A 26779-nucleotide genomic window follows, 5' to 3' on the forward strand; every position below is an offset into this window, starting at 1 on the left:
AGAAGATGGGTTTATTAAAAGACAAATCCTGTGTTGTACCTAACAAGATTTTCAATTTAAAAAAAGATGCCGTCAAACTCTCTCCCTAAAATATTTTTTGGTCCATCTGCACCATTCACCTGTGCTTCAATTTGTGGCCATTCTTGAACTGTGGTCACGGGTTGCACAAAATCAATCAGAGGGCTGCAAATGGCCTACTAGTTTATATCTAAATATATTGCTTTGTTAGAATGGCCCAGTCAAAGTTCAGACCTAAATCCAGGTAATTTGAAGTGCTTACAAAGACTTTCCCACCAATCTGAATGAACTTGAGCTATTTTTCAGAGAGGAATGGACAAAAACAACTGGATTGGTGGATGAATCAGCCCGGCATCCAATTAAAGAATGATGTCAGCACTAAGTCTTGTATCGCTAGTGCATTGGATGTACTGCATTTCATTATCTTTTGCCTAAATTTGTCCCCATTTCATTTCAGTTTGCTTATTTCACACTGATATTTAATGAGGCTCCTTCAGACTGCTGCAGAAAGTACACTCAGGGCAGATCCATATCGCAGATTCAACTCAGCTGCACTCTAACAACAGATCAATCCAGTGTGTCATCAGCCTTTATCGTTCTCCTCTATTATCCTTTGTCTCATCCTTACCCTAAAATCAATTTCATTAATACTTTCTTGCTCCTTTTTCTTAAATTAAACATATTTGCAGATTCTTAAAGCAGCACCATGCATCTTTTAGCCACTAGGTGACACTAGACTTGTAAGTTTAAGGTTTAGCTCCCCTAAAAGGCCAGTGGCAACACAATACTGGTGCATAATTAAACAGCCTCCGTGTTTTGAAATCTGATTGTAGACAAGTTTGGACAAGCAGGTTGAGAAGTCATGGAGGCCCCATACACCCCTCTGGATTATCCTCAGAGTCTCCCACTGAAATGGAGAGGGAGCGGTAGAGGCATAGTCAGGGAGAGAGGGAGCGGGAGGGGGAGCTCCAGGAGCCATGGAAGAGAAGGACGGAGCAGACAACAGGCTCAATCTTCTCATTATGAAAAGCTGCAGGAACTTCAACATGTTGTTGAACTATATGTACTGTATTTTGTAATATTAACCATGGTCATGACAAGCTTTGACTCAACGATGAGAAAAGCAGAAGCATGTAAGGTTAGATCCCATGTTTAGGGAGAGATCAGACTGCCGTAAAGCAGCGCTCTAGGTCACATGACCGCTTCAGAGCCACATCCGCACCTCTCAAGTTACATAGGCCAGTTTTTGAGAAGAGCGGTACTGTATATTGACCTGAAAAATCTTTCATTTTTTTCTCAAATTCATTTAATACTTGGGTCAAAACTTACATGGTACTGCTTTCATTAGCAGTGATTACAAATGCTGCCGAACTTGTAGTTTCTAAATGCATTTTTGCACAAATGCCTTTTTGCTCCATACTTTCTGCACATACAAATGGTCTTAAATATTCTCCTGTACACTGTGATCGCACACTGTTCTTTCTCCTGCATTGTTTACATTTCAATTTATACTGTAATTTACAAGCTGTATGCAACGAAATTTCGTTCTGCATGCACTCTGTACATACAAAATGACAAATAAAGATGTCTAAGTCTAAGTCTAAATCTAAGTCTAAGTCTATTTAGTTGCCAAGACAGCCCACCCCTCCCTGAGTCCTCTTCTTAAAGTTTCCAAGCAGGAGACTAGACTGATTGGCTTGAAAACATTTGGACATTTGCCCTGATATCTCTTTTGACTCAACCTCGCACACAAGGACTATACAACAACAACCAGGTAGAAACAGCTTGAGGAACCTCTCTCACCTAATTGCTAAGCCACTCACCCAAAAGCCAAATTATAGGAGTCCTGACAGCAACCTACCAGAACAAAATGTCTCTGCAGTGGTCTAAAACTTCTCTAGAAGCATAACTTGAGCCTAATTAGTAACATGCCAATGGTTTACTAACTGTTGGGTATCTATGGAGCGGTGTTGAGCAGTAAATTATGTTTAGATAATGTCAGAACCCTGCTAACTGTGAGACGACAGAAACATATTGAAACTGACCAGCTCTTGGACCCATGCATTGTATCCCGGTGGGCTGATGGCCATCTCTATGACAGTGGCTGAGATGAGGACGATGAGACAAAGAGGGGAGACGTACTTCCACAGGTAGAAATAGATTATAGATGGTCGAAAACCCAGCATGTCCTCCAGGTCTTGCATGAACCTGACGAGACGATGACAGCAGCATTTGTACAAAGCAATAGAAACGAGTAGCAATGAAGCGTCACAATGTCACATCTGAAGTTTGTTGCAAAAATATTATGACCCTTTAAACTTTTCCATGTTTTTTTTTCACTTAATGATAACAATCTTAATGTTCTTAAATTGGAAGTTTATATTGTAGACCAACATAAGTGGTTCATGATTGTTAAAGGTTTTACAAATAAAATGATTTACATGGGCATTTTTACTTGGCCTTTCAAACCTCCTTGCTGCAGGTACAACCACGGTCTACAGCAGTTTTCCACGTCTAGATACTAATTTGTTTGCCTAGTCTTCCTTGTAAAACAGCTCATTATCATACAAATTGGATGGAAAGTGTCTGTCTGCATACATTTTTAAAGCCTTGCTAAACATTCAGATCTCGTTTCAGGTCTGGACTTTGACTAGGCCATTCCAACGCATTCCCCTGTGCTTCTAGCTGTATATTGTTAACCTGCTACCAGGTGAACCTTTTGCTGAAAACAATAGTAAGCTTTAAGAGGTTTTCTTCCAGGACTGTTCTGCATTGAACCCCATCAAATTGAGCTTGATTTTATTTAGAGGTGTCCAAGTAAGGAATCACCACACATTACAGAATTTTATGTCTGAAAAGGAATAGAAATATTTGTCATTTTCTTTCCACAGTCACGCTCTACTTTTGATCAACTCCCAATACAAGACAACAAAGATTGTTTTTAACATAACAGACTGTAAGGCAATCGGTGGGTATAAATTGTTTTGCAGAGAACTTAATTTAACGACAGACTCACAGCCTTACCTTTTAGTGCCGTACACCCAAGCGACAGAGACGTTTTCCAGGATCACTACGACCGTGAGAGGCAGACCGGCAGAGTAATCATCAAACATGGTGACGAAATAATTTCCCGATCGCTGGACAAACAACAGCCCACAGAGGAAAGCCACGATGCAGCAGCACACTGACGAAACACACACAGAGGGGAAACATTAGTGCTATTCTGAGAGAAATATGGAAAAAGTTCAATAGTACTTTCTAGCCCATTACTGGTTACAAAACCTATTACTGCTTTGGCATTCAGTACTCTTCAAGCGTTGATATATAGCTTAATGCAGGCTATTCCCTGATGTGTTTTAATAACTCATAAGTGCTGACTAAAGAGTTTGTGAGAGAGTACGAGAGGAGCTGGGACAGGAAATTGATGGGTAGAGGTGGGAGTACCTGTGAAAAGCTCTTTCTGAACTTTGTAGGCGTCAAGGACGGGTGTGGTGATGCCAGTCATGGTGCCAATCATGCTACCCAAGCCGAGGTTGATTAGCATGAAAAAGAACATCACAGACCAGAAGGGGGATGCTGGGAAATGGGTCATGGCCTCCGTGAAGGCGATGAAGGCCAAGCCAGTGCCCTGAACTGCCTACAGAGAGACAATCCAGGCTGTGAGATGCTGTACATGCTGTAGTTTCAGCAGATTATTTTACGCGCCAGAAATACTTACCTTGTTGAGTTCATCCTCCAGGAGACAGGGCTCCAAGCCCAGCTGGGCAAAGTCGTCCTCCTTCACCGTCTTGATGACGCTGTACACCTCAGCGTAGTCTGATGGGGTGAGATGGGAAAAGTTCACGTGAGGAGGAATGAGATCGTGACTCAGGAGGTTGGAGTTGAGGTATCCCAGGATCTTTTCTCCATTTCTACAGACATAAAAAGCAGAATGTACCTATAACAAACGTACAGCTAATCAAATATATTAGGCTAAACAAGGCACACTTGGACAGAGAACGTCTTTTCTGTTTGAGGTGTACAAGAAATTAGCTCCCATTTACAGTTGCTGAGTGTTTTGTTCTATTGCTGTTGTATCTTAAGGTGCTGCATTTACAATGGATATACTAACTGGGCTTTAGTTTATATATCAAACAAATAATCAGGAATTTATGTGAAATAAAGTGTTAGTGAGACTTAAAAAAATACAGTTGAAAGGATCAATTGCCGATTATAGTATGGGCAATATCTGGATTACAATGCGCTACATGTTTTTTGCTCTGACTCCAGGTAATAATTATAAATAGGTATTTGCCCTGAAAAACCCAACAAAAACCCCGAAAACATTTTGTCCATAGACATTTCACCCAAAAATGCAGACATACCCGTGCTGCACCAGTAGGTGACAATATCATTAAAAAACTCAAGCCTAAAAGGGAGGAACATTTCTAGCTTAGCTTGATATTTTCCTTTGATCCTTGCTGTGTCTTAGAACATCAGGACTCATTATTACTACAAAAAAAAAAAGGTCTTTGGCAAAGAAGTTGTCAGATAAGGAAATAAATAAATTGGGGATTGACATTGGCCTCCCGTTTAAAAGGCTGAGTGAACATCGACAGCAGAAGCAGCTCCAGTTTGACAAAGAGCTAACTTTTCTCCTGGATAGGTGAGTAACAAATGAAGTCAAATGTTTGTTTTCTGTTGGTGTTACAGTCTTATTAGACTTGTGTTGCTATGTTGATTCAATTCAATGTAATGCTACAATTGTGGCAGGTGGGTTAATTGTTGGAGTTTGACCAGCGATGGGCCAGGCGTTACTGTTATGTGAAGCAAGTAGCTGGTAGCCTAGCTAACATGGTTAGCATTGTTTAATACAGCCTGGCTAGCTTGTGAGCTGCCCAATGTGATCCTCGTACACATTCAGGGCATTCTTTTTTTTGAGAAAAAATGTAAAATCGATACGAATAACTGGTCTGGTGCCCTGCGGTAGACTGGGTGTACCCCGCCTCTCGCTCATTGACAGCTGGAGATAGACACCAGAAGCCCTCGTGACCCCACAAGGGATAGGCGTGTTAGAAAATGGATAGATGTATGGAAATTGGTCTGGTGATTAGATTTTGGAGGTAGAGAGAGGCGTGGCTCGCCACACATCAGATCGGCAGTAAAACTGTCTGTCTTGGTCTACGGACAGTGCTCAACAGCCTGCCTAGAGGTGAAATTTTCCTTATAGACCCTTTAAATCAGGTGTTTTGATTAAAGAAAACATAAAAAAACATAGCAGATTGTTTCTATGAGGCCAATTATCGGTACCAATACCAAGGCTTTAAACATATCAGGTTTCAGATTGCTCTACACTTTAAGGTTTATTTGGAAAGATTCAACTGTCTAGTGTCAACAAACTCAGAAAGTCTTGATGTGGAAACTAAAGAGTCACCATCCATCACTCTTAGGTTTTATTTTGATAGCAGTGTGAATAGACTTTTTTTCCTTTTTGAAACAACAGCAATTAGAGAATTTTAATTTTAATGTTAAGAAATACAACAAAAGTGTGTTACGGTTAGCATATCATTAAACTCTCACACATGCCGATGTTTAGACTATATGTGAATATTGGCCCAATAATGTGCAGTATTTTATTTTTTCCTTTACTTATAACTTGTTTTTTAATCTAGAATTTAACAGTAAATTGACTTGCTATTCATATTACTAATTTAGTGTGCAACTCTGTCAATGTGTTTCGTGCCAACTGCTACATCCAAATTTCCCCATTGTGGGACAATAAAGGTATTATCTTGACAGAATAGATAGAGAGCAGTTTAACTTTACATCTAATTTAAAAAAAATACTAGCCTACACTCAAATTTTAACTTTACACACTAGAAAACACTGTTTCAAAATGTTAGTTAGCATGCTAACAAGCTACCAGTAATATTAGCCCTTAGCTTAAAGCATTGTTGTAAACAGAGCTGCTTGGCTTCTTTGGTTAAATAACATATTTCAATTCAGTGTGTAGCACAAACACAGTTCTTTCAAATTTCTTTAGTTTTTGGAAATATTAAGCAGCCCAACAGTATAGGGCTATAAGAGACAAAATTAAGTTTGCTTAAACAACCTGAAAATGGCGGGAAATTAGAACCTACCTTTTTTATGCCACATAAGCGTCATGTAATCAAAATGTTTTCTTCACATTACAGTTTTGTTTCTTACCGAGACCACATGCAGGTGTTGAACTTACTCGGAAATACACTTTTCATTCATGATGTTGGCCTTGAAGCCCAGCACGGCGAACACCACCAGCGTGGCCAAAATGGAAGTCAAGAAATTGATGACGGAGACGAGCACAGCGTCAAAGTGGCAGTTGTTGTCTATTTTGTTGTAACTGGAGAAGGCTATGACCCCTCCAAACCCCAGACCCAGAGCGAAGAAGACCTGAGTGGCTGCTTCCCTCCAAACCTGCGGCTCCAGCATCTTCTCCAGCTAAATCATGGAGGAAGGGTGGGGTGGATTATCAGGGACTATTCAACTCCAGGATAGTTTCTGGGGGCAAAATGATTTCATTGGGCTCACCTTTGGCGTAAACATGTGAGCAATCCCATCTATTGATCCTTTCAGCATCAAACCTCTAACCAGGAAGCAGAAGAGCACCAAGTAAGGGAAAAGAGAGCTGAAGTACATCACCTGCAGGAGCAAAATAAGAAAAAATGTGCTTTCAGAAACAGAAAACACTAAAATACATTCTAACGTTTTCCCATTACCTTCCCAGAAGAGGCGATTCCTTTAATGACAGCGAGGCAGACGATTATCCAAGCCACCAGCAGAGATAAGGTCATTTTGATGTTGAGGCCACCGCTCTCTGCGATGGTGCTGGTCGTGTTCAGAGTCTGCCGGTACCAGAAATACGTTGTGGCCGAGCTTTTGTCACACTCTGGCTCCACAACTGGATGGAGAAAGGGGAAAATGAAAAGTTAGGAAAGCGTATTCAGAAAAGGTAACAGGTGTGACGATACCAGAGGTCTGCTTTGATTTGTTTTTGAAGAAAAGATCTGAGGAGGGCATGCAGAGGAGAACAAATATTGCCACCGGGTATGTTTCCTCACGTTTTCAATTTTCCCTCTTGTATAGTTTATACCTCTCAGGCGTCAGTGAGCTACACAAGGTCATCTGCAGCTTGATATGCAAAGCATGAACCTCCAATTCACACTGACACCAGAGATTGTTTTCATTATACACACAATAGGCCTTCTTGGATAAATGAAAGCAATTCTTTGCTCATAATTTCACAGTATGGTCCAAATATGTCTGTGCAAAAGAAAAATACATAGGTACAGGTGCAGAAATGTGTACTTTACAAATGAATGCAATTTCTAACACGTGTTTTCTAAATTATTGATGTACATGTTGATCACGCTTATGTTTGTTTTTTATGAAATTTTATTATTTCTCGCCCAAGGGGTTATGTTTTTATCGCCACTAATCGACGAAACTTTTGAGTCCTTTCACCTGGACTTTCATCAAATAAGTCCTGACAGAAAGTTACAGAGATGTGAAATTAGTCTTCCTAAATCAGGGGTGTCCAATGCGATTGAAGAGGCCAAAGCTTTTAACACCAACAAGGCCATGGACCAAACGGACCCGAAGTTTATTTATCAAAGTTAAATGGCCATGGTTTAATCTGAAGAGTAAATTTGTTGGTAAGAAGTTCGCTATTTTAAGATTTTAGGTTTTAAGCTGCAGGAACGTTGAATATTTTAGAGTGGTGCACGAGTAGGTTGGGTTCTGTGGGCTGTCTTGTTCATCTTCATCATGGAGAACAGCTGCTCAAGCAGGTCGGAGGTTTTAGGGTATTGTCTCAGGGCTGCAGGCGGAAAGCTGTGTGGAACCCACAGAGTCATGCCATGCCTCAGGTTCAATGTTACACTGCAGCTCTGTTGGATGCAGTTAGATCTTTATGGACACAAAGTCTGGTCACATCTAAGCTTCCTTGCTGGATCTGACGTTCCCACAAATGCAGCTCGTGTGTGCCCATGCCTAAAGATCCAGGTGTCTGTTGTGTTGCAGCATGGGGTCTGTAGTGTGATTAGTTGATCACATTATAGTTCACATTATTAATAGAAAGATGAAATTCCCCCCCGAGGGCTGGGCACAATAGCAACGAATCAAACAGATAAAATGCAGCATATTATAAAATATTGAGAATTCATTGCTATTAGCTTTTGTTGCTAACTGTAGCTCTTCTGGTCACTGAGCACAATTTGCATGTCTCACTGCAACTTGAATACGGTTATGTTGGGTGGGAAGTCATTCTAAAACCCAGTTTCAAAGCTAAATGGAGTGCAGTCTGCATCTATGTTTCTACATTTTAAGAACCACCTGGCCATTGTTTTTACATGTAAATAAAAAAAGAAAAATCACTATCAAATATGAGACAATATTTTGATAGCCGTCTCTTCAGCACTGACTAATTTGATATACTTCTTTAATTGCATCTTTCCCTACAGCAATTTCATTGCAATTGGCTTTACAGAGGTCATTCTGGCTTTCAGTCTTATTTGGTCGACCATACTCATAACATTTTATATGCATTTATTATCCTTGTCAGAGTTTCCTGCCCACCTCGAACAATATTTGCGTCAGAAAATTCAGATTTTGTGCCAAATAGTCCCACATGGAGGTCGTTTGACCTCATGTTTGCTTGTGAATTGTGTTTCTGCAATTTCACTGTGTCTTTCACGCTCTTCAACCCCTTTATATAACACATAACAGTGAAATGTCTGTGATCTCATGTCACTCACAGGCAATTGTCCCGTTCCTTCGAATCGGACAGTCGCTCCATGGCAGAGGGTGCTGGAAGGACTGGAAAAAGTAGAAGATGCTCCAACCAATGATGACGTTGTAGTAGAGACCCACAAATCCACATACCTAGACAGACAGACAGACAGACAGACAGACAGACAGATAATCAGCATTCTCATGCAGAATAACATCTGTGCAGTACTAGAGCAGCATTGAAATGAGGCAGAATGTTTTTTGAATCTCCGATGCTGCTGTCAGTCTTCTTTGCAGTCTTTCCAGCAAGGACATTCAGACTCTAAATAAGGTTGGGGAACGCATGAATAATTAAAGTCTTCTCCTTTCAGCTGTGATCTTCTGTGGGGTATTTATAGCTACTTCTCCACCAGTCGTGCTACTCTGAATAAAGGCTGCCTTATCACTTCTCAAACGCATAAAAGACGTCTGCGAACCGCAGTGCGAGCACATACGTGTACAGACATGTGCAATTCACAGGTACAGTAGACTCTGTCTTTATCAGCTGCGCACACTGTTGGTATTCGGTTTCACGTTTTGATCACCTGTAGTCGTCTAATTTAACTTGTGTAACTTGTCAAGGATTAATTAGCTGAGTTTGCTGCCTTCCTCTTACCGTGCCTTGTAGAGATATTCATACCCCTCACACTTATTTGTCAAGTTGCAGCCACAAATGTCAATGTGATAGAGCAACATAAAGTAAAACATCATTGTGAAGTGGAAAAAACATGATTTTATCCCATTTACCCTGATGGCCCTAAATGAAATAAGATGGGTTTGAAGTCATTCTGAGACTAGATTCAAGTTAACCCAAAACGCAGGGTGTATCTGCATGTCTATCTTTTTAAGAATCACCTAGCTATTGTTTTGACATGTTGGTGAAACAATTAAATAAACTCCAAAGGTATAAATGGCCTTCAGAAGCCATCAAATTAGTAAATAGACAGAGCAAAAATGCAGAAGATGGTAGTCTGCTAAGGGGGAGAAATGTTCCCTTAGCAACCCATTAAAATAATATAAACCCGTTCTTTTGTTTTCTCTGAATGTATTTTCATTAACATAAATATTTAAAATGCTAACTGAGGTTTATGGAGTCGGAGATGTAGCTCCAAAATTGTACTTCCCAAAAGTTGACACATCCATCCATTATCTGTACCGGCAGAGACACACAGGACCAACAGCCAAGCACACACTCACACCTAAGGGCAATTGAGAGAGGCCAATTAACCCAACAGTCTTGTTTTTGGACAGTGGGAGGATGGCGGAGTACCCAGGGAGAACCCATGCTTGCACAGGAAGGACATGCAGAAAGACACCAGGCCAGGATTCAAACCCAGGACTTTCTTGCTGCAAGGCAACAGTGCCAACAACTGCACCGCTGTGAAGTCCAGATTTGATACAGTGTTTGTGTTTTCCCAATCTCATTCTCACTGCAGAGTAAGGGACTTAGGGGTTTTTATTTAAAAATGGCCCTCTAATGCTTCCAGGACTGATGACTTAGCTGTTTGCACCAGATAAGCAAACGGCTGAAACTTCAGCTTTCACTGAGCTACTCACGCGTGCTGGTGATCTGTAATTAAAGCATTTTATTTGCAGTCCACACGACCTCTGCAGACTTTTCTGGTGCTTGGGCTGGGATTTTTGCCTTTGTTCTGCAACGCTGGTTTCCGTGAAAGGGAACACCTGGGGACCTGATGGGTCCCTCGGCTGTTTAAAGCTGGACTCTCAGCTAACTTCTCTTTACTCTCTTGCTGAAATGTTGTTTTGTTTGTCATGGCTTTGTAAGGTATTTTTTCTATGATTAATTTGACTTGAACAAAGACACACTTTTAGATATTTATTGGTGTAATATCAGCCAATACCTGTTTCATCCTTGGCTACCAGATGCCTGATGGTGCCACATTCATCTGTTTAAACAATTTCTCCAAAGCGTGTGCGTCCCTGCACCGTACTATTCAGGAGGGAGACCACTTCCAGGGAGGGGAATGTGGTTTTGAAGAAGCTGCCTGAAGCAGGTAAGAGTCATTATCCACAGTTTAACGAGTTGTTTAAGGACATAGGACGAAAAGCCACTCAGCAGGGAAGAAGCCATTGCTTTAAAAGACACATAAAAGCCAGCTTGCAAATACCGAGAGGGACAAACATAGTTATTTTAGGGGACCTGTCTGGTAGGCCGGTGAAACTAAAATTAAAGCGTTTGGCCTTAATGACCATTCATATATTTGGAGGAAAAAAAAGAGGGATCCCCTGATTTTAGTCTCATGGAAAATTTGTGGACCGGGCTTAAAGAAGCTATATCTGAATTGATTTTTGTCTGGTTACGAAAATTGCTCATAATGCAATGCATTATGAGCTAAAATACATAATTTGATAATAATAAAAATTGAATAATTGATTGTGCGATCGAGTGTGTCCAGGCTTTTTTTCAGTGGGAAGCAATGAACTGGCAGCTTGGGACGACTTTCTCTGCCAATGGCACAACAAGGAGCATTGACCATTCACATAAGAAAATATAATTTACCTAAAGGTAACCATTTATGTCAAAGGAAATGAATAAAAGTCCCTCGATGAACCCTTGTTTGCTTGGATTGTGCATGAACTGAGGCGTGTTTTTAGTCTCATTCATGTTGATTCGGAGTAGAGACCAGCAGGGAGAGGAGGGTTTTTCACTGGGGAAAAAAAAACTGTTGGGTGCGGGGCTTACAGTTCAAAGTAACTCTTCTCCTCAGTCACGGTTTGAATTTGTGCAAAATGAGCTAAAGTTCCTTTAAAAGGAGGTGTGAACATGGTTTTGTGATTTTGCATCTATCTAAATATCAGCTTTTAACTGTACATCCTCCAACCCGCGCACACACGTCACTGACTGAACTGATTTAACCATCAAATTACAGATGCTTTGATTTTTAACCTAATTTGGCTTAATTATAAACAAAGCTCACCACCGTCAGGGTGTGAATGTGTGTATGAATGCGCGAATGACTGAACTGTAGTGTAAACCACTTTGGGTTTGTCAGACTAGTTAAAGCGCTATACAAGTACAAGCCATTTACTATTACCATTTAATTAAGTTCAAATTGAAGATGTTTTAAACACAGAGTGTCTTCTTTTTGGTTGTGGTCTGTAAGTAGGCTCATTAGAGCAACACCAACACCAACCTTCTGCTTTGACTGCAACAGAAGCAGCGATGGAGGGCTTTTCCACCCGCTGCTCTTTACTTTGGTTTAGTTTTTGCCAAATAAATAATCACACTGTAAAATGTTATCAGTTACAGTTTACCTTATTTAATTTCCAAAAGACTAAATATTTCATATCCTACTGCTTGAAGCCTTTAAACTGAAGGAGAGTTTTTTTTTTTTTTTTTTACCATGATTCTAAGTATTATAAATGTTTACTCAGGCAGAAAAGTGACATGTTCATAAATCACGCAGACGAAGCTTTGTCTTATTATAGTTTCAGTGCTGCACATTCAGCATTTTGCTTCTCTGCGGGATCTGGTGCCAAACCATAGACTCCTGAATCCTTATCATAGATGTTTCTGAATTGTTTTCTGTAAAGGGGAAAATGACAGCATGTACCATCAGACTGGACATCCCTATCCCACCAAGACGCGGACAGACGTAGTTCCAAACTCCGATGCTGCCACGCCTTATCTTCTGACCCACAGCCAGCTCCAAGAAGAAGAGAGGGATGCCGATGATGAGGAGGAGGATGAAATAAGGAACCAAATATGCACCTGAAAAACAGCAAGGGCAAATAATGAGGTGTAAATAAAAGCATATTCATTCAGTTTCTTCAATTAATCACTTAAATTAATCCAGATATTTAAAAACTTGCTTTTTTTTTATTTGTGTGGATGTTAAATGGGTGACTAAAAAATAGTAGACTTTCTCTGGATCAGGATAAATGCATTGAAAGGTATTTATTATATTATCTAGAGAATAATGTGAAACTTATTCTGACTGAGAGCTGTTTATTCCAAATGAAAGTTTTTTTTATTGTTTTTGGCAACAAAATGGGTGCAGTATGGAAAGAAAAGAAAAATAAGCTGGTTAAAATGTTAGTTAAACATAGGATTATGCAACCTTCAAAGGTTTGACTGCAGTGTAAACAAGCTGTTCTGGATGCATAAAATAGGCCATCATCTTGGCGAAGACTTTAGATTTGTATTCCCACTTTTTTCAACCTAATATCTTGTTTCTGCCTTAAAGGCCCAGATAGCCGACGTGTTTTTGCTCAAGGCTACATTGAATTCTTGTTTAAGGCTGCATCACGCGGTCCTATTTTGGTTTTTGAACAGGAAAAAAAGATTCAAATGTTATCTCTGACTCATTATACCAAAAATACAAACGGCCATGCTTAAATAAAGCATACCTCCTTAACATTTTACGGTTTTATATACACCAACCAGCCATATTATGACCACTGACAGGGGACCACTGACAGCATTACATGTATAACACTGATTATCCTTTCATTAGGCACAGTTTAGCAGGGCAGACATGGCATGCTGCAGATAAACATTTTGTTGTTATAGCTGATGACTTTGAAGCTGAAAAAAAATGGGTAAGCATCCACATATGAGTGAGTCTGGAGCCTCTGCGAAAATGCATCTCTTGTGGGGGTGCTGCTAGTCTGCAGTGGTTTAAAAATGGGTCCTAAGGAAGAAAAGTGGTGAACCAGCGGCATCGGTGGCCAAGGCTAATTGATGCAGATGGGGTGAGAATGCTGGTCAGGGCGTCCATGCTGCAATCAGTCCAAACTACAAGAACCTGGAGCATGAAGCAATAGAAAGAGGTGTTCTGATGAATCACCAATTACCTGGTCAACACGTGACCCCAGGATGCACCACAAGATGAAGGCAAGCTGGCAGTATGATGCTCTGGACAATGTTCTGCTCGAAAAACCACGGGTCCTGCAGTTCTTGTGCATGTTACTTGGGCACGTACCACTTAGCTCTGCATTGATGCAGAACATGTACACCCATGGCCTCCATAGATCCCTAATTCCCAGTCTACTCATCTTTGGGACGTGCAGGACAAACCCATTCACTTCACAAGTTACGGTACTTAAAGGAGCTGCTGCTGACATCTCGGTGCCAGGTACCTGCCGTTTTGGCAGCAAGAGGGGAACCAACACACTCTTAGAGATCTGGTCGTAATGTTTTGCCTGACTGGTGTATTTATGCTACTTTAACAATGGGAAAAACATAAATCAGACAAACATATATTATCAAACCAGGACTGGTTTCTCTAAAAAGCAACACAGTTTAGATCAAAACGTGAAAAATCAATAAATCCACAATGATAAACTAAGTCTAATTTTAGAAAAACTTTAAAAATGTTCACTTTGGAAGCTTAATTCAACAGGATGAGTCGATGTTTTATATGTTTGTGGGCAAATCCCAGATATTAAGGCATAAAGCCGCCAAACGTGCTATTAATACATCAAAAGCTGAATCTACAGCTGCTGACACACATAACTCCTAGTGGGCGTCGTTTGAAGACAGAGAGAAGGGGGCCGGGATCTTTAATCAGCATCAAGTGAATATACACTTCATCACCCCGGATGTAAAATCGAGCCACCTCCCACAGGTAATGTTTTACACAACAATACAAGTCAAGCATGAAGAGAAGGAAAGAAATATGGAGGGTGCTTTAAAAAGGGATAAACATGACACGGGGCAAAGGAAAAACAAGGTGGGAGCTCACAAAGCAATAACTCTGAGACAACTCGCTCTTTAATGTGTCGGTAATTGGCTGCCAGACAGTAAATTACACGTGAAAAATGGCTGCCGGCCAAGACGCCCAACCGGACCAGTCTGTCCATGGGGGTGTGGGGCCGAAGGGCAATAAACTGTTTGTGTTCGTAGTAAATCAGACACAGGCAGCAGACCTGAAAGCAGAACCATTAGAACATCAACATGCCGCTCCATTATGACAAGACGTTGCTCATGATGGTGAAAATACACAATTCACGCCTTGGATGACATGCATGCGCCCCAGACAGAAATAAAGCTTCATCCCTAACAGAGTTACACCGATACATTTCCTCCAGCTGCTGTGTGCGTACAGGAGGGTGGTGGTTCAGCCCGGCCAGGCCCTGACAGCTGTAGTGATCAATAGTGCGGCTATATTTAGACTTTTCAGCAGCACAATGCAGCGGCTCTCTTGGCAATCGGGTTCTGAATGAAAGAGACGTGCAGCTTTTGATGGCTGAGCTCCGGGGACCACCGAGGTGAACAGCTGAATGACTTTCCTCAGCTTCACAGAGGAACCACAGAACTGGCAGAACGCGTCAGAAAAATATTTACATTTTAACTTTTTCAATTCGATTCAGTTTTATTTTTATAGTGCCAATTCACAACATGTCTTCTCAAGGCACTTTACAAAGTCAAATTCAATCAAATCATGCAGATTGGTCGAAACATTTCCTATCTAAGAAAACCCAGCAGATTGCATCAAATCTTTACAAGCAGCATTCACTCCTCCAGAAAGAGCGTAGAGCCACAGTGGACAGTCGTCTGCACGGTCCATGGCTTTTTAGTGTGGTGGATATTGATAGTTATCAAATAAGCAAGCACTCTACTCATTTAATTAAGATAAAGATGCATCTTTGTATTTGCAAATTTAATTCAAAGGCATAGAGCGTTTGAAAGCCTCTGTCCCCCAACGCAGTTAGGAAACAGAGCGAGAGGAAAAGGGCACACTAAACCTTTATGCATTCTGGGTTAACATAGGAAGTGGGAGTAATCTTCAGAGGAGTGCACCCACTGCTACGATCCAGTTCTTATCTAACACAACTCCTCTCTGTGTCCTTGGTTAAAGAAAATGCATTATTAAATGTGATGTTTCAGACCAAGAACCCATCTAGACGCTGAGGGTTTCTGGCCCTGGTGGACTTAAGTTTGCGACCCCTGATTTAGTCGTAACTTGTGCTCTAAGAGTTATGCCCCTAAAACATTTTTTTCTAGTGGAGAACATCAAAGATGTGTTAAAAGATGATGGTAATGTTCCTGCCTAACAGCTCACATCAAAATTGCTTTGTTGAAAGTTTGGCTAGAATAAATTTTTATCTCAATTTCTGATTTTACTTTAGAACTTCAAACTTTAACTCTTTATGTCAGTACTTTTATTTATTAATAAAAAAAAGTCAAAAAGAGCATCAACTTAAGGCTGTTTGGATCACACCCTCCATAGTGTCAAAAAATACCGCTTCTTGATGCCACACCTATGTCAACAATGGCCTAGATACAACATCAGTGAAGCAGAGTGCTGTCTAAATGTGAATTAAAATGGCTCTCATAATGTCAGAAATCTAAAATAAACTCATTTTCCTACTGATTTACAGGCAGAGAGCAGGAAAACTCAATCAGCAACATACCTTCTACACATTAAGAGCTGCGCTGTTCACTTGCCAGTCTCCGTTTGTTTCCCAGCACGTCTGCAAGCTAATGTTTACGAGTTCAGCTCTACTGAAGTCTCAACTACGCCCTCATGTTGGTAATTAGAGCATTCTGCTCTGATGTCTCACTCTAATTGACTTGTATACTCATTTACAGCAGTCTGATCGTTTCACTTCATTTCTGTTCTGGATTGAATATCATACCACATAACGTCTTGTCTGCTACGGTTCTATAGCAGTTGTATGTATATATATATATATATATATATATATATATATATATATATATATATATATATACATATATGTATGTATGTATGTATGTATGTATGTATATATATATATATATATACATATATGTATGTATGTATGTATGTATGTATATATATATATATATATATATATATATATATACATATATGTATACATATATGCAGCAGCTTTGTCTTTATGAGGCTCACCTGCTGACATACATACGTACACAAAAGGCAACCAGATCGGTTGTGCCCAGTTACTCTTTGTCTTCAAACCAGCATAAATTCTTATAGCTGCATATGCAAAAAGTCAGGGACTGTGTGGGATTGTAGTCCGGTGTATGATCAACCAGTTATACCAAACTGCTGCTAATGCTCATCAATGTCTCGTGTAGGTTGAAACAGTCACTAAGGGAAACATAAACAACTTGTGTGTGTGTGTGTGTGTGTGTGGGGGGGGGGGGGGGGGCAGTCAAGCTACCCAGGGGAGGTTGTGGAAGATAGTTTCATGTCACAGTTTATACACCATGTCATTTAAAACTGAATTAAATAGAACTGGGCAGAATTGAAATTAACTAAATTAAATTGAAAAATAATCATGATCATTTTTAAAGTCATTTCAACATACATTGCAATGAAATTTGTCCTCTGCATTAACCCATTGCTTAGGGAGCATTCTGGGGCAAAGGGTCTTGCTCAGGGACCCAGAGCGGTGGTTTGTGGGAGTTGAACCAGGAACCTTGCAGCCTCTCCAGGATGCAAGCTCTCTAAGCCACTAGGCTACCACTCCCCTAGTTGAATTAAATGAAATTGACCTGAATGCTACCGGACTGAACTGAACTGAATTTAGATAAAAGTAATTGAACTGAATTGAAATAAAATGAAATAAAAAACATATTAAAACTAATTGAATTAAATGAAACATAATAAAATCGAACTGAATTGAACTAAACCAGGGGCCTGCAACCTTTACAGTATAAAGAGCCATTTTGCCTACAGTCCACTTGAATTAAACTCGTTCAGAGCTGCAAATGTTGCCTGGCCTTTTGAAAAAAGACAAGTTATAATTTGTGATAAAGATCTACGGTAGGAAATATGTTGTCATTGTTAAAGAAATGCCCTTTTATGTCTATTTTGAGATTAAAAAAACTGGATGGATGGGATGTTGATATTTGTGGATAATGATGTAAGAAAATAATCATAGTTTCCCGCATAATGAACATTAAATATTACTGGCACTTTTAGCATCATTCTGTTGTGAAAATTAAAAGCAATTATTCCCAGAAAAACCTGCTAAAACCTGCATTATTTATCATTATTACATTTAAATACCATAATAAAAGTATAATTTGTTGCCAAAATTATCAAGAGCCACTGTGGAAGGTCCAAAGAGCCACTTGTGGCTCCAGAGCCACTGGTTGCAGACCCCTGAACTAAACTGACTTGAATTGAGTTAAACTGAATGCAAATAAAGTGGCTTTGTTTAAAATAAATGTAATCAAACTGAACCAACCTTAATTAAGTTGCACTGAAATAAAGTTCAATGAATGATAAAATTCAAACTCAACTGAGTTAACTCCAAATATGAATACAAATAAACACACCATAAACCAAATTTCAACTATTTTCAACTGTGTATCAGTGATTTACTCTGTTCATGGATAAAAGTGTATTAAATGGAAGATTCCTCAGGGCTACCTGCAGCTCAGATTTCAACATTTTCACTCTGCTCACCTCCTCCATTCTTCTGGCACAGGTACGGGAAGCGCCACACGTTTCCGAGCCCAACAGAGAAGCCCACCTGGGCCAGGATGTACTGCAGCTTGCTGTTCCACGCGGGCCGGCCGTCGTTCTCGGGCACTTCGATCTGAGGAACCTTCTTTCCAGCGGCCGCTCCCACATTCAGAGAGCTGCTCTTGTAATCGAGAGGCTCCTCGTGGGCGAGCAGGTCGGCCACCGACTCTGTGACGTGCTCATGACTCTGCTCGCGCTGTATCACCTTGCTGTTCTTAGGCATCAGGGAGGCTGGGGGGGTCCGGGAAAGCGGGGATGGGGATGGAGAGAAAAAAAAAAGCAACGAAGGAGAAAGAGAGAGAGGGAGCGGCTGAGAGGAGGAGAAAAATTACTGATGGAAGAGGAGTGAGGAGAAGAGATGAATGGATGCAGCTATGAGGAAGATCCAGAGGAGTGACGCCTGGACTCCAGGTTTTGCTTCAGATCTGCAAAAAGCAAAAAAACAGAAAACATGTTTCAAAACTATAATTAAATTAGGCAATGTAGTGGACAGATATTCAAAATTTGACAAAAACCTTCTTCAATTATAAGCTCTTTGCTTACTATGAAGACAGAATGTGAACTCAATTTACAAAGATCCTCCATCACTTACGTAACATTTTTGCTCCCAAAGTTTCCAATCCTGAAAATTGTTCTGTTTAATTTCCCTGCTTTGGTAAGCTTAGCTGCGGCGATGCTTTTTCTCCCTGCAAATCCTCTAATCCTCTAAAGCATTGCACTAACATCCATCCCGACCCCTTTTTTCAGGGAACCGCTGCTCTCACACAAACGTAATGGAGGAGGTAAACATGATGCTTTGGATGCAGAAGCACTGCGTGTGTTTTCCTGATCCACATCACATGCTCCTCTGCTGGCTCAACTTTTTTTCACATTATATAAGCAGCTTCTCAAAAGTGTAACGGTTGTAGGATGTTTCATCAGATGAACGCACTGTGGATAAATATATGCTGTACGTGAATGTTCCAGTACTGGAAGCATTTGTAAAAACAGAACTGAACGTGAATGCCATATCCGACTTACCAAAATTAAAAAATAAATTCAGAAATAGAAACATGATTCAGTAACAGTGGTGGTGGTTGCAGAAACGAGGCCCTCGGTGAGACCCTCTCCTCTCAATATGAAATGAAAAACTCACCCAGCCCCTCAAACAAAGCCAGTTCTGTAAAACTACTTTTCACTATAATATATATATATAATCCTTTGTGGCATAGATTCAACAAGGCACTGAAAACATTCCTTAGAGAGTTCTGTAAAACTACTTTTCACTATTATATCTATCTATCTATCTATCTATCTATCTATCTATCTATCTATCTATCTATCTATCTATCTATCTATCTATCTATCTATCTATCTATCTATCTATCTATCTATCTATCTATCTATCTATATCTATATCTAGCTATATATATATATATATATATATAGAGAGAGAGAGAGAGAGAGAGAGCGAGATACTGCTAAAAAAACAAAGGGAACACTTCACTTAAACAACACAATGTAACCCTAAGTGTTCCCTTTATATTTTTAGCAATATATATATATATATATATATATATATATATATATATATATATATATATATATATATATATATATATATATATATATTCACTGGCCACGTTATTAGGTAGACCTTGCTAGCACCGCGTTGGACCCCCTCATACCTTCAGAACTGCCTTAATCCTTTGTGGTATAGATTATATAGATATATATATATATATATTCTATTATTTTTTTGCGCAGTATATATATATATATATATATATATATATATATATATATATATATATATATATATATATATATATATATATATACATACATACATACATACATACATACATACATACATATATATATATATATATACTGCGCAAAAAAATAAAGGGAAAACTTAAACAACACAATGTAACCCCAAGTGTTTCCTTTATTTTTTTGAGCAGTATATATATATATATATATTTATATATATGTATGTATGTATATATATTCTGGTGGGCTTGGTCCTCCATAGGTTTAAGAGACAGACCTGAAATGCCCCACAAACTCTCTCAGCAGAGAGGAAGCTACGTATTAAGTGAGTTATTCTTTATAAAAACAGATTTTCTTTTGCCTCATGTGAAGATGAGCTGCTGATGCAATAATCCACGGGTCATGGTAATCCGACTTGCATTAACTATACCCCCCCATGCTGCTTTTCTGACTTGTCATTCGTTCCCCATTCTACAGTATATAAGACACGTAATATGAGCCTCCGCTGCATCATCCCTCCAGCTCCAGGAACGCATCAGCTCACAAAGGCAATAATCCTGCTGGAAAATAAAATAAATCGACCCTGTCTATAGATGAACTCAGACGATGATGAGAGTCAATGCCTTTGAGTTGTTCTCCTCGGTCCATCATCACTTTGCTCTTGAAATACATTAACTTTTTGGTGTTTTTTTTTCATGTTAAAATCAAAAAGTGTATGTTACTGGGATTTTATAAAATAGGGCAACACAAAGCAGTAAATGACTGTGAAGGGGTTTGAAAGTGATCCATGGTTTTAAAAAACTTTTTATGCTTTGATCTAAACCATTCCACTGTTTCTGCTGGAAGGTGACCCTAAGCTTCAAGTCTTTTATAGCCTCCAACAAACTTTCCTCCAAGATTACTCTTGCATTTAGCTCCATCAATTTTCAGAAAAAAATCTGACCAGCTTCCCCACCTTGAAGAAAAGCATCCCAATGTCATGATTCTGCCACCACCACATTCCTCCATGGGTTGGTGTGTTTCTACCACAAAGGCCAAATCTGTAGAGCGGATGGCTGACAGTTGTCCCGTCAGCCGGCTCTACCACCCGAGCTGTGGATTACTGTAACTCCTCCAGAGTTATCATGGGCCCCTCTGCAATTTTCTATGTTTAAATGATCGACTGAAGAATGAAAAAATTGTAATAACTGAACCTTTATTTTTCCAGGAAAGAATTGCATTGAGGTTATTAATCTGTTTTACAAGGACCCTAACAACAAGGCATCAAGCAATAAAACAGAAAAGTATAACACTTAGTTGTTGCAGGTGCAGGATTTGACTAGTTTAAACCTGGAAAACATTGCTGTATAATCTAAACCTCTCGTGATCCATGGGTCTCACTGTTATTTACTTTGGTTTTGTGTTTGGATCATTTGGGGTTGTTTTTAGTATACTTAAAGTGTTTCATACCAGGTTTACTCTTTGTTTTAACATTCTTAGTTCTTTCTTCTGCCAACTTCCTTGTATGTTGTTTAGGTTTCTTAATTCAAAGTAAGTCTGGCTACTGGTTTATTAGTTTAAATCTGGGCCCTGTTAGATCCTTCTAACTTAATTTCTCCGTTAATTAGTCACTTTCCTTCAGCTCCTCCGCTTGTTCCCCCCTCTCATCCGCTCGGCAGTAACCTAATTAGTATCACCTAGTCCCTCGTGTCACTCGGCACCTCCCTAGCAGTTAAGAGCCAGCCCATTTCATCTTCTCTTCAGATCTCTCTGTTGCTTGTTGTCGTCTATGCCAATTTGCTTGTCAGTCCAATTAGATGCGCTCCAGTCGCTCTGGTCCTCCTCTTTGTAAATTTTCCAAGAACTCTCATCACCTGTAATATGAGGCTGTCATTCCCTTCTCCACATTTGGTTCCACTTCCACTGGAAAACTGGACGTACTTAGCCTTAACCTACTTTGAAGCTTCTTCCCTGAACTGTGTGCTGGGTCCCTCGGTCTCCATGATGCTGTTTGTTCTCTGATGTTCTCCAGAAGCCTGATGTTCTTCAGAGAACAGCTGGATTTCTACTGAGATGAAATCCAACACAGCTGAACTACATTTACTCATTGCAGAGGCTTCTGAATGCAAATGGCTGCACAGGACTTTATTTAGAGGAAACGGATTCATATTTGTAAAGGTTTTGCCTTTGTCTTCACAATTAGGCTCTACTTTGTGATACTTTATCAAGTAAAATCCAAGCAAAATACATCAAAGTGAGATATATGATCAAATGGTGAAAGGGTAAGCATTGTTTAGCAAGACATTTTGAATCTATATCTTCTAAATTTGCTTTAAATTATGATAAAAATGACAAAGCCGAATGTCCAACATGTCCAACCTCATGTTTCCTTTAAGTAAATAGACCTTTTGATGAACACACTGCAAAAATATAACTAAAAATAAGAAAAATCTTCATGAAATGAGAGTATTTTTCCTTGATTTGAGCATGTAAATAAGATTATTTGCCAATGGAATAAGATTTTTGCACTTAAAATAGGAACAATTCATCTCCATCATCTTATTTCAAGTGCTGTATATCTAATTATCTTATTTTAGGGGTAAAATACTCATTCCACTGGCAGATAATCTTATTTACCTGCTCAAATTAAGTGCAAATACATTCATTTAAAGAAAATTCTACTTATTTTTAGTTCTCTTTTTGCAGTGCAAGAAGTTAGAGTGTGTTGCTTACTGGGATGTTATCTCAGTTCATTTCTTTTTTTTAGCTCCCTTTCTCAAAAGACAATCAAACCTCCTTAATTGGAGTTCATCATAGCATGACGCCATCTGCTGTTATGATTGTTTCTGTACACTATAAAATGAAAGTGTTCATTCCTCATCATTAAACACTACATGATTATATCAAAACTACAATAGTGTCGGTCACCAAAGCTTTCAGGCAGTTCCATAGAGAAATCTTCATCTCATCCAAATGAAATTCTGCTATCACGTATCAATAACATGCTGTAAGATGAGTGATAATTCGAGCTTTCAGATAGGATTGTGAAACCTGAGCTGTTGTTTTGACAAATACGATGTAAAGGCAAGCAGATGTGGCTGTATGACGTTTGGCTGAAATATGCACGGGTCACATTCGGCCATGTCTGATAAATGTTCATGTGTATCTCCAGGGCTGGACCAAGGTGGCCTGCCTCCTGTTAGGCCTGACAGCCACCACAGCACCAATGATTTCCCACTTATATTATCCATGTATGATATATTTTTTAAATATTTCTTCGCCTTCAGGCTTTTTCCTCTCTAAACGTACCACTGGAAGTTAAGCAGGGGAATTTAGGAAGCATTAAAAATTGGCAGGTTTATATAGAATATAAAGGAATCTTTGGAAATGAATTGCCAATTAACTGGAAAATGGGGGGGGGGGGGGGGGTAAATAAAACAAACCAAATCATTTCCAAATACACGCAAATATAAACAGACATCCATGTCTTTTGTTTTGATCACTGCAGAGTTCTTTATGATTGTTTAAGAGTAATCAGTTAGTTTCTTTGTGTGCATTATTGCTAGAAAGGTGTTGCCCTATAAGGTGCGATTAGTTTCATAGTTTATTCTTGCATTCTGTTCTTTGTACATTTTAATTTGTTGTATTTATGTTGTATCTCTGCCTCTGCAATTCTCCTTTGCAACTCCAAGCTTTCTGTTGTTATTATTCAAAATCTTCACTATGCTCATCCCACATTCTTGTCTGCACTTGGATCTTTCATCACATCCACGCAACATGACAATCCATGCCAAAAAACAAAAACAAAAACAAACTCTATTTACAGATCTATCCAATAATTTAACCAAACTAGCTTGGCTATATTTAGCCAACAGACAGAAATGCGTGGCCTCAATTGTACAGGTTTTGTGAAATAATCAGTGCATGTGACGCACAGTGCATGTTGGGGGCGTGGCCTCCATTCCCCTGCAGTGAGCAGTTTGCTAGGTGCCTGTGAATGAAGAATTAAATTGATACGCTGAAGTGTACGGCTGCATGAAGTCTAGTTGTTTTAGTTAAGATTATGCAAAATACAATTCCATATTTAAGATTCCTCTGTTTTGCAGCCAGGTTTCAATATTTTAAATTCTACGTTTTTTCCCCCTGTTTATTCCAAACTTCCTGTTAATTGCTTTGGATTCTTGTTAATTCCCAATTAAAGTTTCCCAATTTGAATCTTCGATAAATTATGCATCTCTCCTGTGTGAGCACGGCAAAGTCTCTAAACTGGTTTTCATCAAATATTGACCCATTTCATAATAGCAAGTGCTCTTTCAAGCAGAGAAACTCTGGATTAATAGTCTGAAACACGGCGTTGAATCTTGCTACATAAAGGCATCCTCACTGAAATTATACCGAATCTGCAACATGGCAAAAACTACCCAGAATCCGAGCAGATCAGACTCCTGAATGACCTTAAGAGCACCACCCAGGGACCACTCCGAGCAGAGCAGCTGACACATGTCCTGCTGATGGTGAGATGTTCGCCTCTGCTCCCCATGAGGGACGAAGCGGCATCCAAACACATCCAAGGTCAAGCGCGGTTGTCTCCTGACCTCTGCCCAAAACAGGGGACACGTTTTAACCCCTTAACGCGCACGGATCTAAACAACTCCGTGAGAATTAAAATAAAACCAAAACTTCCCTGCTGTTTTCGAGATAGGACACAAGAAGGACTCAACTAGGCTGAAAAAGGGTATCGCAACTTCTGCAGCAAAAATCAGTCAACATTACGCGTTTTTTGTCGAGCCAGCCCCGCTTACCGTGGGTCTTTTGCGGCGATGTCCTCCCCGTTTAAAGTGACGTGGCGTGAGGAGAGGTGAATAAATGAGCATGTCCACCGAGCAGCTTGCGTGCGTGGCTGTGGTCCAGATTAAGCGCTCACCGGACTCTGAGGACGGACGGAGCGTCACATGCTGAGCATCCGAACATCTGAGGCAGGGAGGAGAGTCCGGAGCGCGCCGTGACGCACAGAGAGCCGCGCTCTCAGCATCTGCGCCGACGGGTCGTCACCTGCCGCTCGTTATCCGGAGACTGGACTCCGTCCCCATCCATACCAGCAGCTGTGGAAAATAAAGGGAGGAAGTGGGAGCTTTGCTTTGCTGAAATGATCACTTTGGTTGGAAAATTAACTTTCACTTGTGTCGTAAAGATCGCCTAATCATCATCATCAAGGGGTTGCATGCAAGGGATCCTTGGTATGCCTTCTAAAATGGATAGAGCAATGTGTGACCCTTCTAAAGTTGCTGTATCAATGTTTTTAAAACGGCATTTCTTGTTTCCTTTTTGACTGCTGTTGCTGTTTTCCACTAGGTGTAGATATCTTAAATCTACAAGTTTGCCTTGTGAGTTAAATTTCACCAGCAAATACCCAGCTATGGTTACTGTCTCGCCTGTGGCATCAAGACATTGCTTAAATAGAACCCATCAGTCACGAAGCAGGTTCAAAGATCCAAACCTGGTTCTAAGAAGTGTGAGAGCGTATGAGAAACAAATTTGTTGACATCTATTAGTCTGGCAAGGGAAACCATTTCTAAGGCTTTGAGATCACAGCAGAACTGTCTCTCTACCAAATCGCACAATAGCAGCACATGGAAGTCTCGTCAAGATGGCCATAAATGAACCAAAAACATCCAAAGCATCTCAGGCCTCAGTTCGATCACGATTCAACGGAAACAAAGGGAGAAGAAAGGGACGGTCCACGAAATGCATTTAAAAGCCTTCAGCTGATCCAAAAACATCTGAAAAGAGAGATCACATTTCTCATATTTTAGCTTCCCTTCATTGGCTCCCTGTTTAATGTAGAAAATAGTCTTAAGATCTGTTCTTCTCACATATAAAAGCCCTTAGCGTTTGTAGCAGGACATTAAACAGACCATTAATGCTCGCAAACCTGTGGCGTGTCTGATTTAAAACCATTGTGGAAAGACAACCGGGCCAAAATTCCCTCACAAAGACTCAATTGAAGTTATCGCATATGACTGAAGGCAGTTATTGGGTACAAAGGGTAATATGTATGACCCAGCTAGTTTAGATAGATTTTTTTCCCCTCATGATAAATTAGATCATCTTTTAAAATTATTTAATTTAGCACACAAGGTTATACATTTTAGTAAAGTTTAATTTTGTTTTGTGAGGATTTCTTTTTTTTGGTGGGACGCAGTCCGAACAAAAGAAAGAAGAAGAAGAAGAAAAAAAAAGACCTGGCCTCATTTGAAATGTTGCCCTGACAAAAGAAACCAGGAAAAAAGTCAGATCAACTGAGCTGCAGCTGCACTCTGTCTCTAAATGGTCCGGTTTCTTGATCGAGCCGTGGTGGTCTGTGCTCTATTAAGACCCTGGCACGTAAGCAGCAGACACAGCCACCCAGGGGATCATAAATCACGCCCCATCCAGCACAATGTTTTTTAACACCAGAGATCGAGGAGGAAGATAGTATACAGTAGCCATTTTTCATCCTCACCTAATAGATTCATGTTGTTCCCCCCTGGCTGTTAGAGTAAGACTTAATCAACTAAGGTTTATGCTCCGCCCTGTGTGAATCTGTAATAAATACACCGGGTTAATTTTCATTTATGCTTAAACAGGCTTATGTACAGATTAAGATGTGCGTTTCTGTGCTCTAGTGTGTTACTAGAAACACTTCAGGCCGAACGAGAACACACTAAAACCTTCTTCCTGACTCCACCTGGTTATTTCCACAGCCGTATTTTGCTCTGTGACACTGTCGATGCTCGTTGTTGAACCTGACCACC

At 39.9% G+C, this 26779-nt stretch overlaps 1 protein-coding gene across 3 annotated transcripts in view; it reads right to left on the reverse strand.

The window, feature by feature from the left end:
• LOC105927211 (sodium-dependent neutral amino acid transporter SLC6A17) overlaps positions 1 to 25081 on the reverse strand; it is a 30504-nt gene extending 5423 nt beyond the window's left edge. Inside the window, exons 1-11 of one of the 3 annotated variants that reach the window (XM_012863854.3) lie at positions 24788 to 25055; positions 18192 to 18676; positions 12378 to 12535; positions 8790 to 8916; positions 6753 to 6934; positions 6565 to 6675; positions 6233 to 6474; positions 3737 to 3929; positions 3463 to 3655; positions 3043 to 3202; positions 2064 to 2226 (exon numbers count right to left, since the gene is read on the reverse strand). In XM_012863854.3, the coding sequence (XP_012719308.2) occupies positions 2064 to 2226; positions 3043 to 3202; positions 3463 to 3655; positions 3737 to 3929; positions 6233 to 6474; positions 6565 to 6675; positions 6753 to 6934; positions 8790 to 8916; positions 12378 to 12535; positions 18192 to 18474 (1812 nt within the window). In that variant the 5' untranslated portion in view covers positions 18475 to 18676; positions 24788 to 25055. Of the gene's footprint in view, positions 1 to 2063; positions 2227 to 3042; positions 3203 to 3462; positions 3656 to 3736; positions 3930 to 6232; positions 6475 to 6564; positions 6676 to 6752; positions 6935 to 8789; positions 8917 to 12377; positions 12536 to 18191; positions 18677 to 24787 lie in introns of those variants that run through there. The other 2 variants (XM_036152043.1, XM_036152044.1) reach the window with 2 other exon arrangements.
• Between the last annotated feature and the right edge of the window lie 1698 nt (positions 25082 to 26779).

Source organism: Fundulus heteroclitus, chromosome 20 (genome assembly GCF_011125445.2).
Source record: "Fundulus heteroclitus isolate FHET01 chromosome 20, MU-UCD_Fhet_4.1, whole genome shotgun sequence".
Lineage (NCBI taxonomy): Eukaryota > Metazoa > Chordata > Actinopteri > Cyprinodontiformes > Fundulidae > Fundulus > Fundulus heteroclitus.